Genomic DNA, 14,891 nt, shown 5'->3' with positions numbered 1-14,891 from the left:
TACATTTTCTTGATTCTCCATATTATTTTTGGCGATTTGAGGCGAAAGGGCGCCGAATATTTGCGAAGCGGTTTCCTCGACGGCTTCTCCTTGAGGTTCATCATCTTGCTCTGCTTCTTCTGGGAGATTGAGGAACTACCCCGAAACCGAAGACCGAGAGACCGAGTGAATAGGGACTGAACCGTTTTGTCCTTTTTTTTAAGGATTGTGTCGAGAAAGTCACCACTGAAAAATGTCTTCCGTCCCTTTTCTTTGTTGCCTCCTGAATGGATGCGGCACACAAACGCACACAGACGTATCCGGTATCCTGCGAGCCGCGTTTTGTCTGTATCCCAATTTTAATGAAACAGCCTCGTGGTCCTTGCACTCCCCCTCCTGCTCCTCCTTCGCCGCACGTTTCTCTCTCTGCCACGCCATTATCCTCTTTGCGATTCGATTGAAAAGCGCCGCCTACAACTGCAGTAGTAGTTGTACTACTATTAATTTACTATTACGATGCGGCGAGGTGTCCCAGCTTAAATATGTATTTCGCTTTCGCCGCTGTATCCTGTGCCAGGCGCTTCGTCCTGTCTGAGAGTTGAAATCTAACTGCCGCCTGGGTTCGGCGAAAGCCTCGCTGGAGACTCGAAACTTCCAGAGAGCGCCGGAGAGACCGGGAGAGGCGGAGAGAGCTTACGCTTGCGCGCGCCAAAAACAAAAAGTGGGAAGGGGAAGGAGTGCAGGAGAGGGGGATGCCAGTGGCAGTGGTGGCGGACCTCCGCTCTCGCTCTTCCTTTTTCCCGCAGCATCTGGCAAGTTCAACTTGCTCTCTCAAGTTCAGCACTGCACAGTGGGATCGGAATACAGGGATCTTAATATATACTGTATCACTAAGGAAATGTTAATTACATTTTTTGTTTTAATAATAATATAATTATAATTAACTGATAACGAGAAAATTCATAGTTAACAAATAAAACCAAAACTTCTGTGAAGAAGAACTTCCCAATTCAAAGAAATAAATGAGATACTTTGCTTATGAAACTTATCACCTTCCCAATAATAACATTAAAGGTATTTCAGTGTTTCCATCCCACTGTGCCCCGGCTCTAACCGCTGATGCAGAGGCTAAAAGCCGGCTACCGGCGAGGGCTGTTGCTCCTTTGACTATTTCCCTCTCTCATCAACCACTGCACAGTGGGCTAGCGGGAGTCGTTTTACAATTTATTCTTTAAAACAGAATTTTAATGTTAAAGGAAATAATAAAGACTAACGCAAGTGGTATATAGTTTTTAACTCGATGTCCTTAAAACCCAATTTTGTTTGGAGCATTTAAAATGCAGATTTTTGTTATATATTTTTCAAAGATTTAATATTAATTGTTAATGCTATCCCACTGTGCTCACCTTTCGGCAACTTCAGCTTCAGTTGACTTCGCGTCAGAAACTCTCGCCGCAACTCATGTGCGTAGGAATTGGAGTGGACCTTGTGAACAAAGCTGTTTCATGTTCATTTCCGAACTCAACGAAATTTGATATTTTGAGAGTAATTGGATAATGCATTGAATGCTTGAATGCGTTTGATAAGTAAACAAAGCTAAATGTTCTGTGGTTGGTCCTAGTGAGGCAAAAGAATGGAAATCAAACTGAGAAAAACAAAAAGGATTTACGTTTTTTATGATATACTTGGTGTAGAAGTGATCCCCAAAAGAGAGCTATAAATATTTATTTGTAGTGTAATAACTGTCTCATTTGGGTCCACTCCAAAAAAAAGTTCCTGCACATATTTATTTTAATAGCTTGCGCCATTTGTCGAACTGCTTCTTTATTTTTGATTTCGCTTCGCCTTTCGCTCATCGAATAAGACCGCGGCTCCAGACTCGTTTACATACAGGCGACATATAGCAATGTACGTACGTACATACATACATATGTACAGCGTGTGGATGGATTCGTCTGCCCCGCTCCACAAGTCCCCCCCCAACCCCTTCTGGACTGACTCCTTTTCGCTGACTACATCAATATTTATTTATGTACATTTGTATGTACACATATTTATGTACAACTGCGTAACAACAACAATAGCAGCAGACCTATGCATAAAAGACAACAACTACAGCATCCATTTCACTACTAATAACAACAAAAACTTCTGCTTGACAACCCCGCAAAGTAAAGCAAAAGGAATGAAATAAAGAAAATCGCAAAAGAAGAAAAAGGAAACAAAAGACGCACGCGGTTGCCACGGAAACTGAAAACTTTCGGTTGTGTGCGTGTGTGTGTGTGTGTGAGTTCACACTCCGAGGCGAGAAGAGAAGCTGCTGGCAAAAAAGAGATGAGAGAGCAACAGCCGCCGAGAAAAAGGAGACAGACAACTTCACCTCCCACCGCCCAAATACAGTGCAACTTCGCTAAATAAACTAGGCTCAAAAAATTGAAATGGTATTATTTTTCAAACCATTACAATGGATAGCTTTTTTGAAGAATATTATTCATTAAAAAAATTGAGTTATTACAATGAAATTAGAAAAATAAAAATAAAATGTTTATAGATTTGAACTCTTAAAATAAAAAAAAAATTGTATCATAGTTTTTACAGGATGTTCAAGTCGAATCACAATTTGTTAAAAATTAAAAAATATTAAATGAATCTTATGCATAAATAACAATACATATTTTATTAACATTTAACATAGAAGATTAATTTACAAATTATGGCACTGGAAGAAGGACTGTTTGTACTTCCCCTACTAACTTCCCAGTTCCATTCCCCCACTCTCCCTTAATTCATTACGTGCTGTGAGGAAATTTCTCAGTGTTGTTCCATTGTCTCCGGGACAGATTATTAGGCTTAATTGATGGGCGCGTCGGTTTTGCCAAATTAATAATAGTTCCCAGCACAACAACAACAATAGCCTGCAGCGGAGGGGGTTTATTGATTAAGGAATTATTATGCTTGCCCAATTTTCGATACGTTTGCGAAATATTCACTTCGTCCCCTGATTGAATTAGGGAAAATGGATGGAAACAAGTACGTCTTAAGAGCTTAATTGATCTAATGTTCTGCAAAATAAACACACCACAAAGAAGATTTCTTCGTCGGTTTGCAAATGAATTAAAGGAGGCCGCATTTTCATAAATTTATCCCATTCCCTCTTCGTAAAGAAATTTAATCCTAAAGATGTTGACATCAAGTATTTATTTTTCTTTCATAAAGTTACGAGGAAAAGTAGTTCGCTGTGCAAAGGTTTTCGCCTGCTATAATAATACGAACATCCCATAAAACTGCAGGAAAATCGCAGACGGGGCAGTTCTTGTGCAGTATCAAGTAGGTATGAATGCACATTTCGCCGAATACGTGTCCGCATTTTAAAATAGCTCGGCGATGGGTCTCCGAATGGAACTTCAGCTTGCAGAAGCTACATTTGTTTCCCTCGTATATCTTCTCCAGTTTGGCCAATAGGTTCTGGTTCTCCCTGTCGATGAAGGGCTGCAAATCCTTGTCCTGGATCGCTAGCTTCTGTTCCAGCTCCTCACACTTCCTCTTCTCCTCCTGCACTTGATTGCGCAGGCTAACCAGGTGGCTTCTGGCCTGGATCAGCTCCTCCTTCTTTGTGTTCTCTGCCCTCGCCTTGTGGAGCTCCAAGATAAGCTCCCTCCTCAGCATCTTCGAAATATCCTTCTTTTCCATTTTGCTTCTTGTTAAAAGGAAAATTCCCGAATTTTACTGCCAAGTTATAGTTCAGAGGGCAGAATTATATGTCAGGAACTTGACAGCTCTATGCTTTGACAATCTGGTGTTGGTAAACTCCTGCCACTTTTTAATGTAATGTAATTACTAGAGCTAATCTTTTAAAACACTCTTAATCATGGCAGACCACACGTAAAACTTCAATTCTGACAGGACAGACGTCATAACATTTGCCTTTTCCACGCTGATTTGTCCAGAGACTTGTTATTCCCCTTGCTATTTATTTTTATATTTATAAAATGAATCAGAAGCCCAAGCCGCGCTCCACCATGAGGATGCTAAAGAAGGAGGTCGCGGAAGAGATCCTGGAGCAAAGAAAACGGGGGGCACAAATGGACCAGGAACTGATGGGGGATGGCGGCAAAGTTCCCACACTCAGCGAGCTGCGAAAGCAGGACAAAGAGCTGTCTAAGCAACTGCAGGAGGAGATGCAGAGGACTGAGCTGCTGCGCCAACGGGTTAAGGCCAATAAAGAAGCCATCGATGGGGCGACGAGCGAATTGCGGAAGAAGCTGGAGACGGTCGACCAGGAGAATAGCTGCTGCATCTGCCTGCTGCACTGGAGTGCGAAAGGCCACCACAGGCTGATTGCGCTTAAATGCGGCCACCTTTTCGGCGAGATGTGCATCCGCACCTGCTGGCGGCAGTCCAATCGGTGCCCCATCTGCAGAGTGGTCAGCTACGAAGACGACATCCGTCAGGTGCATCCATACAACTGTGACAGTGCCATCGACCTGTAATCCAGCGTAAGTTACAGCACTTGCAAGCCAGACCTTCGTTGACCCTCGAAAACATTCACAGTTTCGGAAATACCCTAGGAGAGTACGGAAGAAGTGGAGCCTTTTACAAAATTTTAATAAATTTTGATATTGCATCAAAGCTATAGTTTACCTCTATTATTATATACTTTCTACCTCGTAATTATTCCGGTTAATAAAGGATTTATTGTAAGTTTACAAGGTGAATTTCCTCAAATTGCTGAGGCATAGAAACTCTTTGTGTTTGCAATTCAAGGAATCTAGCAATAACAGAAACAGTCTTTGCTGAACATTCTCACAAAGGGGAATTTCCTTTTTCTTAATATACTATTTGTAGAATTATAATAACGCTATAGTCGAAATGCAGTTTCTAAAAAATAACTGAGTTTCATGGGTTAAAATAAAATAAATATTTGGTTTATCCTATGATGTCGTGGAGAGGCATCCATATGCTAGGGCCCAATATTGTAGATGGTGTTCCAAACCAAAGTTATCTAATTTCAAAGGAATTTCATTTTAAATGCTTTCACTCGATTCTATAATTGATTTTGATTTTAAAATTTCAGTAGCAAGTGTACCTAAATCAAAAAATTAAAACCTTTTTATAAAAGTAGCAAGATGCTATTTTTATACAAAAACTTTTTCGATCTAGATAAATATTGCTTGGTGGTTCATTGGTTTGGATTCCAGGCTTCGTATTGCTCCCGGGCTCTCTCTTTTTGGCTGGGCCTCCTTTTGTTCCTTCTCCCATAGGTTTTTTCTGACGTGGAAGGACTCGCCTTGGCAAAGTTCTGCTGCTCCTGGTCGAAACTCTCTTCCAGCGGTTGATAGGGAATTTCCAAGTTATCCTCCCGCTCCGGCTTCTTGGTCTTCGGTGTTTCCGGAGTCTTGTGGCTAATTTCCAAATGGGAATGGGCAGATCCGTACAGGCTAATGGAGCTGCTCGAACCTTCGGCTGTGTGAAAGGAATCGCTGATGGAATCGTTGGCACTGCTGGGTTGTTTACGCTGCCGCGGTTTACATGCTCTGAAGAATTCGGGATCTGTGATGAGGGGAAAACTCCGGCGGCCGTTTCTTATGACGTGGATGGGTCCTTCGGGGGGTTTGATCTCGGGCAGGACGGGCAACGAGTCCTCGGCCATGGACGACATGCCAAAGTGCCGCATGATGGCTATCAACTCCACCTCCGCTGTGCTGTTGTCCTCCCAGTCGGCCATGGTGGCGTGCTCGCCGAGCGGCTTGGTGCCCGCTATTTTCTGGATTTTCTCCATCATCTGGAGGCTTTCCCGGATCTCCCTGCCCTTCCCGCCTGGGCTTCCATTGACTTTGGCCTGCTCCGAGTTGCGCTTTTTCCTAGCGGCCAGATATTCGTAGGTGGTCTTGGGACGCGGGCAGAACTCCTGTTTCCTCTTGGCCTCGTAGGCCAACTGGCCGTGGATCAGGTTAAAGCCCGGCTCCATGTCCACCAGATCGTCCTCGAAACGCGAGTTGGGAACCCAGGCCATGATCGTGCTTTATCTTAAAGGCGAAATTCGGTTGTTAACTCCGCCTGCACCAGCCCTAACCTCAAACTCACCGTTAAACTCCTAACCTGTATACACAAGCAATTAAACTGTGAAACTCCCGAAAAATTCGAATGGTTTCGTGGAATCTTTTTTTTTTAAATGCAAACAATATGACCGCACACTGGGGTATAGGAGAATTGCGTTAGTGCCTTTTGGGGCAGAGCTCGTGTTGTGGTGAATTTGGGCGCACCGGTGTGTGGTGAATAATATTGCGCCAAAAAGTCAAACAAAAGGAAAACGGGGGAAAAGCGAGAGAAAGGGCAAAAAACGGGGGCCAGCCAGCAAGTCATTAAATAAAGAAAGCGTCGAGCCCCTGGGATCAAGATAAATATTGGCCCCAACTTATGCAGCAGTCAACTCAACTCACCAGCGGCGTCTTTTCCGGCTGCTCGTTTTGCTTTTGTGTCTACGTCTACAGGAATTCAGAGCTCCTAGTTGTTGAATCTATAACTATTCCAGTTCACTGGGGCACAAATCACTTGATCACAGCGATCATGCCTTTACTTGCGGCCAAAAGTAATTAAAATGCAAAAAATCTGCAAACGCTGCTGAAATTTCTTTACTTGCTGGGAGTAGTGTGACCGCGGTAAGTACGTTCCAAAATACCCTCTAACCGAAAAATACCAATGCACACCATTGCAGTATTAAAATGAGCGCCTAATTAAAAAATAATTGTTTTTGTTTTTAGTAATATATATTTTTGAAAAGCAACGTAACTTATGAATAACGTTTTACAAATATTCAAGATGTATTTTTCTTATAAGCTTAAAATGTCTAATTTTAATGCCCATTGCTAAACATTATGTGATCTTTGAGATACGTACAGTGCACGTAAATATTGTGTTCTCAAAAATATATAAACTTATTTAAATAATACGTTTTTCCGATAGTTCAGGTGCCCTGCTTAGAGTACATGTCCTTGATGATCTGCATGCGGGTCATTTGCGTGGCGCACAGCCACGAGTCCTTGATTTGAAAGGCCTCGAATCGCTTGCGATCTTCCTTGAAAGGCTTGTAATAGACATCGTAGATTATCCGCAGGATGCGCTGCACATTGGCCTTCGAGGGTTTCTTCGTCTGATTCCGAAACACTTGGTTCTTGGACAACTTTGTGTACTTGCCATCGTCCCACCAATCGGGAAAATCCGCATCCACATCATCAGTTTTGTGCTCGTCGTCTTTCATTTTGGGCGTTATGTGGTGTACAGCCTTCAGGAAAAAGGAGCTGTTTAGAAAGCTACGTCTTTCCAGAGTTAAAAGCTATTTCTCACATGAGGGGTACTCCAACTCCAGTCCTGTTCTATGGGAGTGCTTTGCTTAGCCTCGACTGGGTTCTCTTCAGTCAGCATTTCGACGAGCAGTTCCTCCTGTTGATCCTGCTCGGCCAGAGACAGGGCCAACTCATCGTCCAAGGCCTCCATTTGCTGCTGGGCGAAAACTGCCTGCTTCTTCGCGGCTATGTCCAGTTTTGTGGGAGCTCCAGGTGGTGGATCTATGGATTGGAACCACCGCAGCTGGCCATTTACATTGACAGCCTGGTTGGACGAGAATTATAGTCAGTAATTTGGATATAAACAGGCAGTTTAGTAGCTTACAATGACTTGCTTATCGCTGATGTCTCCATGGATTGTCTGCGACTTGCAAATGGTAATTATGGGCGGCTGCTCTTCTTGCACGGGTTCATAGACAAATTCCGCCTGTTCCTCTTTTGCGAGGTCCTCCATCAAACTGCTTAGCAAATTCTCCTTTGGTCTGGGCAATTCTCGCACTACCGTCACCTGCATGTCCTCTTGCTCTAGCTCGTCCTCCAGCATCTGAACGTCAAGCATCTGATCTTCCAGCTTCTCTTCCCTGAACTTCTGCTCCTTCAGTTTCTGTTTCTTCAGCTGTTGCTCCCTCTGCTTGTGCTTCTGCACCTTTGAGCTGTGTTCCTTCAGCTTCTGCTCCTGTAGCATTTGGTGCTTAAGCTTTTGCTGCTCCATCCTCTCCTTCTCCATTCGCAACTCCTGGCGCAGCTCCTCGGCCGTTTGAATGGCCTCCTCGATGCCCGAGTGCCGCAGCTCGTGGTGCCGCTTGAGGTTGCCCTTTCGGTCGGAGCTGTAGGTGCACAGAGAGCACTTGAAGGTGCGGTGGCTCTTCTCCGGATTGTTGTGCACCATCAAGTGGCGCTTGAGGTCGTAGGGTCGATTCGTCTCGTACTTGCAGCCCATCACCTGGCACTGAATCTTGGCGCTGCGATCCGGGGACTGGCTCTCCGGCAGCCGATCCTGGGCGCCAGGATGCTTGATGGAGATGTGCCGCTTCAAATTGGAGGACTTGTCGGTGCTGTAGACGCAAATGGGACAGCGGTTGAGCTTGGATTCCATGGGATTCGAGTGGGACTCCTCGTGTCGCGCCATGTTGTACGGCCTGTTGGTGCGGTAGGGACACCGGGCCACGCTGCAGCGGAACTTCCAGACGGCGCAGGGCTCCTCTGGTTCCTCCAAGGATTCCTGATCCTCGCTGAGCATTGAAAACGGTGGTTCTCAAGTGGCACAATGGATAAAACTAGAGCTACAGTTGCAGCCGGCACCGCAGATGGTTTTTCGTGTAGCTTAGGAAGGTGCTCATTTTGGTTGACTAGCAAACTCTGTGTTGTAATGCCATGGCTTCTTTTTATTTAGTTTTTATTTATTTATAAACAGATCGGCTTTTTTGTACAGCTGGTCAGCGATGACTAGTCGATAACAACACAAGTCAGAGCTATCGCAAGGCAATCGATCAATGGCCATCTCTAGCAGTGCTGGCAGAGCGGCCAGTGTTGGTAGGCGCCGTTTTATTAGGCGGTAATTTTGAATGAAACTAAAAAGTGATGAGAATTTTGAATAATTTTAAAACAGTAAAAATATGTACAAAATTGAAATGAAATTTCAAATACAAATTTTTCAAGTTTTAAGTCTTGGCATCCCTTTCCCCCAAAATCGGGGTGGGCATCAGCGACCTGCACTGGCCAGAGTTCATTATCCTTGCCGACGTTTTACTACAGGACACATGCGCCCTGCAGCGCCTGCATTGCCGGCTTGGCGTATTCATTGAGTTTTTGGGGCCACCATTCAGTGGAAGTCCACCCCCCCCGCAGCCCCTCCCAAAACTCGGCTCAGAGTTCGTCTGGGGCTGTGAGATTCGGCTGTGGGATCGGGAGTCCTTGCAGTTTTTCAGCTGTTTCGACTTTTTCACTCGCTCAGTTGCATGTCGACTGCTGGCCAAGGCGCACGGAAAACTCGGAAAAACAGCGCGCAACCCGAAAATTTTCCAATTATTAAAGTGAAAAAAATATATTGTTTAATTAGGCCAGAAGCAAGCGAATAGCCAGAGGAAAAGCAGAAAATTTGAAGTAAAAAATGGGCTAGTCCTTTACCCTTTGTGCGTGTGTGTGTTGGTGTTGGTGTCTAGGCCATTAAAATAATTGCACAAAAATATCCGGCTATGCTGCCCCTGTTAGCAGCAACAGGGAATACCAAATAAATAAACAACCCCCCTGAAAAAAACTCGTTTTAATTGGTTAGCCAACGCCCCCGCCCCCAGGCCTAACCCCCTTGGCCCTTTTCTCAGCCCACAACTGTGTTTGCCTTTCTAAATTGGCATAAATTCATTTATGGGTCAAACACCCTCTTGAAAGTTACCAAACCATAGAAAAAAACGTATAAAAAACTGGCCCCATGCACTTGGGTGTAGTGGTGTGCGCTGTGTGTGTGTGTGTGCACTTCCGGTTGCACGGCACGTAACGGAAATATGCAGTGGAAAAGCCCTCCCAGCGACAGAAAATGTTCAAATTGCGCAAGGTTATTTCAAGTGAAAGAGAAACCTCAAACGTTCGCCACTATTCCTAAATATTCTTAAATAAAGAAAATGAACTTGCCGCGAAACCTCCATCACCCACTCATTAGTCAGTCGAAACGTGCAATTAAAGCCAAACAAAGCAATCATCGAAATTAAATGAAAATATTGAAAGCGATTCTCATTGCTAAATGTTTATAATTCAAACGATATGTTTTTCATCTTTTTCGCGCCGTTCCTCACGCATACGTAAACAATTAAAGCAAAACGAATTGGATAAATCTTAGGCGAAAGCTGGAATACTATTATTAATAGATGCTCTTGCCATTGCAAAATATTAAAAATAAAAAATAATATTTAAACAATTTTATTATTATATTAGGCAATATTTTTTAATGAGATTATTTTTTCTTAAAAACAATCATTATTGATTTCACCTAGAGAACCCTTTGAATGGGAAAACCCTTGGCAAAGAGTATTAAAATTCTCGTGAAAATAGTATTGAAAAACCAAATTCGTTTTCGCGAGAGTTTCGCGCCACCAAATTTTGTTATTCCGTTTCGATGATTTCAGTTTTTTGGCCGGAATCAGTTTTCAATTTCGTTTTGATTTTCGACCTCTGACCTCGTTGCTGCGCTGGAGGTTCTACGACAGCAAACTCGTTCAATTGCCGCCCTCAAGAGGAAATCTCAACTCAAGGTGAGTGCACTGGTGTCCCTTACACAGACAGATATTTTGAGATATTAAAGGGGTTTTTTATTTAAACATAAAGTAAGTTTTGGTCGTGTTAAAAAGTGTTTTTAATGCTTAAATAAAACTATAGCTAAATACTTATGCAAGTCAACAATTCTTAACCTAAGTGAAAGTGTGTTAGGACCCTGTTAAAAATAAACGTATTTAAATAAAATTTAATACTTTAAAAATAATAAAATTAGTAATTCTGGGTTTTCTGTTTGTGTAAAGGAGAACACGTTGCTTGCGATAAGGATTATTACTTTCTTTGCCCAGTGGCCTTTGACCCTTTGCCCAGGTGGGTCTCTGTTCCCATCCCCATTCTCGTCGCCATTTGCATCCCCATCATCGCCCCGTCGATGACTCTTCAGCGTCCACTTGTGCCAGTTTCTCGATTACCAAGCAGCCCGATGCAGGGTCCTGTGCTGGGCAGGGGGAGAAGGTCGCACTGTATTCGGAGACTTATTATATCTATTTTCTGTTTCCGTGCAAGCTGAAGTTGCTGCACTCGAATCCCGTGTTTGATTAACTTAATTTAAACGAGGGAGGTCAACAGAAGAGCAACTAGAAGCTTGGCAAATGATAAACGGAGGTGATTGATTAGTTTAAAGGCGCTATTAACGCACCCCCCCTTGGGGTTAATATAAAAGCAATCACTTGGATTTTGCATTCGGCACGAGCATAAGATAGTTACTTTGAAAAGAACTAAAGGATTTGAGTTTAAAATTTCAGTTATTGGCATATATTTACCAATATATATATGATAAATAAATAAACAAAGAGCTAATAATGTATTTGTTGAATTAAGCAATCAATTAATTTTCAACATTTATTTATTACATTAGTACATGAAGAATTCTTAAAAATTAGGTAACTAGGTGCTGCATAAGCGGGAAATGTGAAATTGTCTTTAAAAATGAATAGGATATGAAAGTAACTCTACAATTAGGAAATTATTATATTTATAACATTTAAAAGCGTAATTCTGTGAAAATCGTATGCATTTAGTATTATTACGTATATCTATAATATATTTGCGTTTAATTCATATGCAAGGATCTCATAAAATAGTTAAACTGACCTTATATAAACAATAAATGGGAGGATTAATTTGGAATCGATTAGGTATTAGGCGAGTCATGAAAGTAATCCAACAATTAGTTACTTTTATTTAGAAAATTAAATTTGATTATATTTAAAGTCGATGTTCTGTGGAAACTCTAAGCATAAAGCATTCTTAAGTAAGCCCTATAATGTATTTCCGTTTCCTCGCGCTTGGAGCATTACTGGGGAAAAATTGAACCGTAAAAACGAGTTAACCTACTTTCAGGCGGGCCACGGTGTGTGTGGCCACGGGCATTGGTGTTTGTGCAGGGTGCATACAGTTGCATTCGAGTTGTTCCGTGCAAATAAACAAACAAACAGAGGCGCACACACACGAGTGCAGGGGCGAACACATGCAAGAAATTTGATTCATTTGCATGTTGCACCCCCAACAAAAGCGGGCACACACACATAGTCACCAGCACACACACGCCAACACACACGCATGGGGGCACACATAAGTGCAACTATAACAATCCTCGCAGAAATACGTTGGAGGTCAAAATAATAGCAGATACTTGGGCATTTTTTGGGGTATACATTTTTTTTTAATTTATTGAAGTATGTTGTTTTTTTATTATTTGAACTTTTTTTGGTTCTTGGGATTTTAATTCAAGCATTTAAGTGCATTCTCAAAAAACCTTTATCTTGGCTTATTTTTTGTATGGTGTTTTGATATTGTTTTTATTGCTCATATTGTTTTTGAACAAAGGATGATGCATTTTTTTTATTGAAGATATAAGTTATTTTTCAAACAATTTTTAAAATTTTTTTAATTGCTTACATTGTTTTTCCTGGATACATTTGTATGCCCAAACGCGGGAGGTCGAAGGGCGGCGGACAGTTAAACAGCTTTTAAGCACAAACAAAGCCCAAGGGGGTGGAGAGGGGGTGGGGCAAGGGGTGCCTTGGGGTCATCGCAGGCGAGTGCAGTGCCCTCAATTAGAAGGCGCTCAAGGACAGCGGCGAACAGCTGCAACAGCAACGGCTACAGCACGAATGCCAACAACAGCTGCTCGCTAAGTTCGCCTTTAATTGCTGACAACACGGCGCATACGTAACGCCGACCTGCATTTCCCCCTACTGAAATGTTCCCCACATCGAGTTTTGATTTCTACGGCTGCTCGCCTGCCCTTTGAACTGTTTCTCAAGCAGTTCGCGCTTGGCCTTCTCCAAAAAAGTGGGGGAAAATAGGGCTGCAATGGGCTCCAAGTAGTTGGCGTTGCCTTGGCTGACATCCTTTGGATGGCATCCTTTCGCCTCATCTTGAGACTCGAGATACTGCCGCAAACAAAAACAGAATGAAAACAAAGTTAGCAGGCAGCCGGAGAGGAGAGGCCTTTATTAATACCCTCTAGATACCACTTTCGGAATTTATAATATTTGGAAAATAAAAGATAAATGTTTATCTTGGTTACTGGGAAATATATTATATGTAATATAATATTAATATATATCGGGGCGTACAGTCATATAAGTTTATTAATGGAACTTATTTTTGAAAAATGTATATAAAAATTGTACATTTATTTTTATGAATAAGAAGGAAAAAAAGCTGTAGATACGCCCCTAATGGGTGGGATATATCATCAATATTTTTTAGCTAACTAAAGGATGTTAGTATATACTCGTATAATATTATCCTGGTCAAGACTGGTACATATTTCCTCTCTGGCTGTTGCTCCTGCTGATGATGTGGCTGCCATTATTGTTGCGGTTCGTCCTCGACGTTGTCTCTGCCTGCGGAATTTGCCAAGGACACGCACTGTGTGTGTGGAGCCACAAGTCGTTGGCGCTAGTTGCCCGCCACAAGGACACTCGAGGCATGCATGCCAGATTTGTGCCACCCACTTGCACCTTTCGTCTCGCCCCCGGTGGTCCTGCCGCCCGCCAAGGATCGGCTGCCGGATGCGAGAGCAGTCAAGCATCCTGGCAGCCGAGCAGCCTTCGCCTGAGGTGAAGCGACAACCTGAACCTGAATTTCTCCTCAAATACACAGGGAAAACCAAATATACGCTTTTAGAGGCTCACAGTCTGTTTTTATTGCCTTAACCTATTCGATAATATTATTTAAATTCCGTTAAATATTTAAAAGTATGAATTATACATGTTTTTTGCCGTCCTTAACTAATCATCATTATTATAGCAGCAACTATCGCCGTAGTTATCGCCGCAGCTATCGCCGTAGTTATCGCAGCAGCTATCGCCGTAGTTATCGCCGCAGCTATCGCCGTACTTATCGGTGCAACAATCGGTATCATTCCGGGTATCAACTGTGGTATCTTCACGGGCATCCTTGTTGGCCTCACAGGTTGAGGAGTTGTAGGTATTGAAGCTTATGTTCGGTATATTAATGGCAACCAGTTCCGGGAAATTATCTTCTCGCGGAAAACTCGCCCCTTCCTCTTCTTCGCTCGCTTGATAATTGTTTGAAGCACTCACAATTCTTACAGCCTTCTGCTGCTGACAGCAAAACAAGTGGCACAGTTTTAGAACCCATATCAACAAAACCAAAAATAAGGAAAAATATAAAAAAGTTCGGACACCATCGGAGTGCATTTTGAACTCCGTTGAAGTGGAACGCTGCCAGCGTACTAAATTGTTCACAGACTGATGTCTGATGATATACATTTGTCTTTTCTCCATCTATTATGCTCTCTGTAGCTCTTTAAAGCTCTCTTGCGATTTTTAGCATATGTCAAGCTCTTTTAAGGCCCAACTCCGAAGGATTAGCCCCCTCTTAAAAAGCGCGCTTTAAGAAATTTAAGGATACCAACAGCTTCGAAGATTATCACTCATACGTACAGTTGTCCCTAAAAAATGTACTTGTGAAGATGATCTCTTAACAACTATTATTTTGATACTCATTTTTCCTTTATAGGAAATACGGTTTCTCTTCGTAATTTATGGGAATATGTTTTCTGCTCACTAAAATTTATTTTGTATGTATTTTTCGACTGCAGTTTATCTTGATCTTTGATTTCTTCAAGTCGGTTTCACTTTATAGAGTCATCACTGTGAAAAATTCAAGAGAGCGATGCGAAGAATTGCTTATTAAGCGTCTTGGGCAAAAACAATATAGGGAAAAGAGAATTCCTTTCTTTTTAGCAGAGTTAGTACACGTGTTTACAGATAGTTCTTCTTCTTACCCTTCTCTTAGGCACCATTGAAAAGAGAATGAAACTCA

At 42.5% G+C, this 14,891-nt stretch overlaps 6 protein-coding genes across 7 annotated transcripts in view; 2 read left to right on the top strand and 4 right to left on the bottom strand.

The window, feature by feature from the left end:
* LOC108033638 (serine/threonine-protein kinase grp) overlaps positions 1-6,637 on the bottom strand; it is a 21,643-nt gene extending 15,006 nt beyond the window's left edge. Inside the window, exon 1 of one of the 2 annotated variants that reach the window (XM_017108061.3) lies at positions 6,420-6,637. The gene's annotated coding sequence lies outside the window, so the exon portion shown is untranslated. Of the gene's footprint in view, positions 1-3; positions 567-6,419 lie in introns of those variants that run through there. The other variant, XM_017108072.3, reaches the window with a different exon arrangement.
* LOC108033670 (uncharacterized) lies at positions 3,163-6,191 on the bottom strand. The gene is made up of 2 exons (XM_017108116.3): positions 6,064-6,191; positions 3,163-6,005 (listed from the first exon to the last, which is right to left on the bottom strand). Exon 2 carries the CDS (start codon positions 5,990-5,992, stop codon positions 5,159-5,161), a length of 834 nt encoding a protein of 277 aa, XP_016963605.1. The 5' UTR covers positions 5,993-6,005; positions 6,064-6,191; the 3' UTR covers positions 3,163-5,158.
* On the bottom strand, positions 3,196-3,669 carry LOC127010638 (43 kDa receptor-associated protein of the synapse homolog). The gene has a single exon (XM_050884951.1). The coding sequence runs from the start codon at positions 3,667-3,669 to the stop codon at positions 3,196-3,198; it is 474 nt and encodes a 157-aa protein (XP_050740908.1).
* Positions 3,969-4,633, top strand: LOC108033681 (E3 ubiquitin-protein ligase rnf8-A). Its single transcript, XM_050885621.1, has 2 exons — positions 3,969-4,475; positions 4,531-4,633. The coding sequence occupies exon 1, from the start codon at positions 3,969-3,971 to the stop codon at positions 4,467-4,469; it is 501 nt and encodes a 166-aa protein (XP_050741578.1). The 3' UTR covers positions 4,470-4,475; positions 4,531-4,633.
* LOC108033625 (transient receptor potential-gamma protein) overlaps positions 6,574-14,891 on the top strand; it is a 24,870-nt gene continuing 16,552 nt past the window's right edge. Inside the window, exon 1 of the mRNA XM_050885613.1 lies at positions 6,574-6,638. The gene's annotated coding sequence lies outside the window, so the exon portion shown is untranslated. The remainder of the gene's footprint in view (positions 6,639-14,891) is intronic.
* On the bottom strand, positions 6,777-8,909 carry LOC108033653 (zinc finger protein 366). The gene is made up of 3 exons (XM_017108092.3): positions 7,648-8,909; positions 7,324-7,587; positions 6,777-7,261 (listed from the first exon to the last, which is right to left on the bottom strand). Exons 1-3 carry the CDS (start codon positions 8,560-8,562, stop codon positions 6,944-6,946), a joined length of 1,497 nt encoding a protein of 498 aa, XP_016963581.1. The 5' UTR covers positions 8,563-8,909; the 3' UTR covers positions 6,777-6,943.

The sequence above is a fragment of the Drosophila biarmipes genome, chromosome 2L, assembly GCF_025231255.1.
Source record: "Drosophila biarmipes strain raj3 chromosome 2L, RU_DBia_V1.1, whole genome shotgun sequence".
Taxonomy (NCBI): domain Eukaryota; kingdom Metazoa; phylum Arthropoda; class Insecta; order Diptera; family Drosophilidae; genus Drosophila; species Drosophila biarmipes.
Note: the sequence above shows the minus strand (reverse complement) of the source record. Positions and strands in the feature narration are given on the sequence as shown.

Excerpts from the sequence above, each read along its gene's own strand:
- LOC108033681 (XM_050885621.1), top strand. The coding sequence starts at position 3,969 with ATGAATCAGAAGCCCAAGCCGCGCTCCACCATGAGGATGCTAAAGAAG.
- LOC108033653 (XM_017108092.3), bottom strand. The coding sequence starts at position 8,562 with ATGCTCAGCGAGGATCAGGAATCCTTGGAGGAACCAGAGGAGCCCTGC. Across the intron at positions 7,588-7,647 it reads TCAGCGATAAGCAAGTCATT|GCTGTCAATGTAAATGGCCA; the intron begins GTAAGCTACTAA and ends TCGTCCAACCAG. Across the intron at positions 7,262-7,323 it reads GGAGTTGGAGTACCCCTCAT|GCTGTACACCACATAACGCC; the intron begins GTGAGAAATAGC and ends TTTTTCCTGAAG.
- LOC127010638 (XM_050884951.1), bottom strand. The coding sequence starts at position 3,669 with ATGGAAAAGAAGGATATTTCGAAGATGCTGAGGAGGGAGCTTATCTTG.
- LOC108033670 (XM_017108116.3), bottom strand. The coding sequence starts at position 5,992 with ATGGCCTGGGTTCCCAACTCGCGTTTCGAGGACGATCTGGTGGACATG.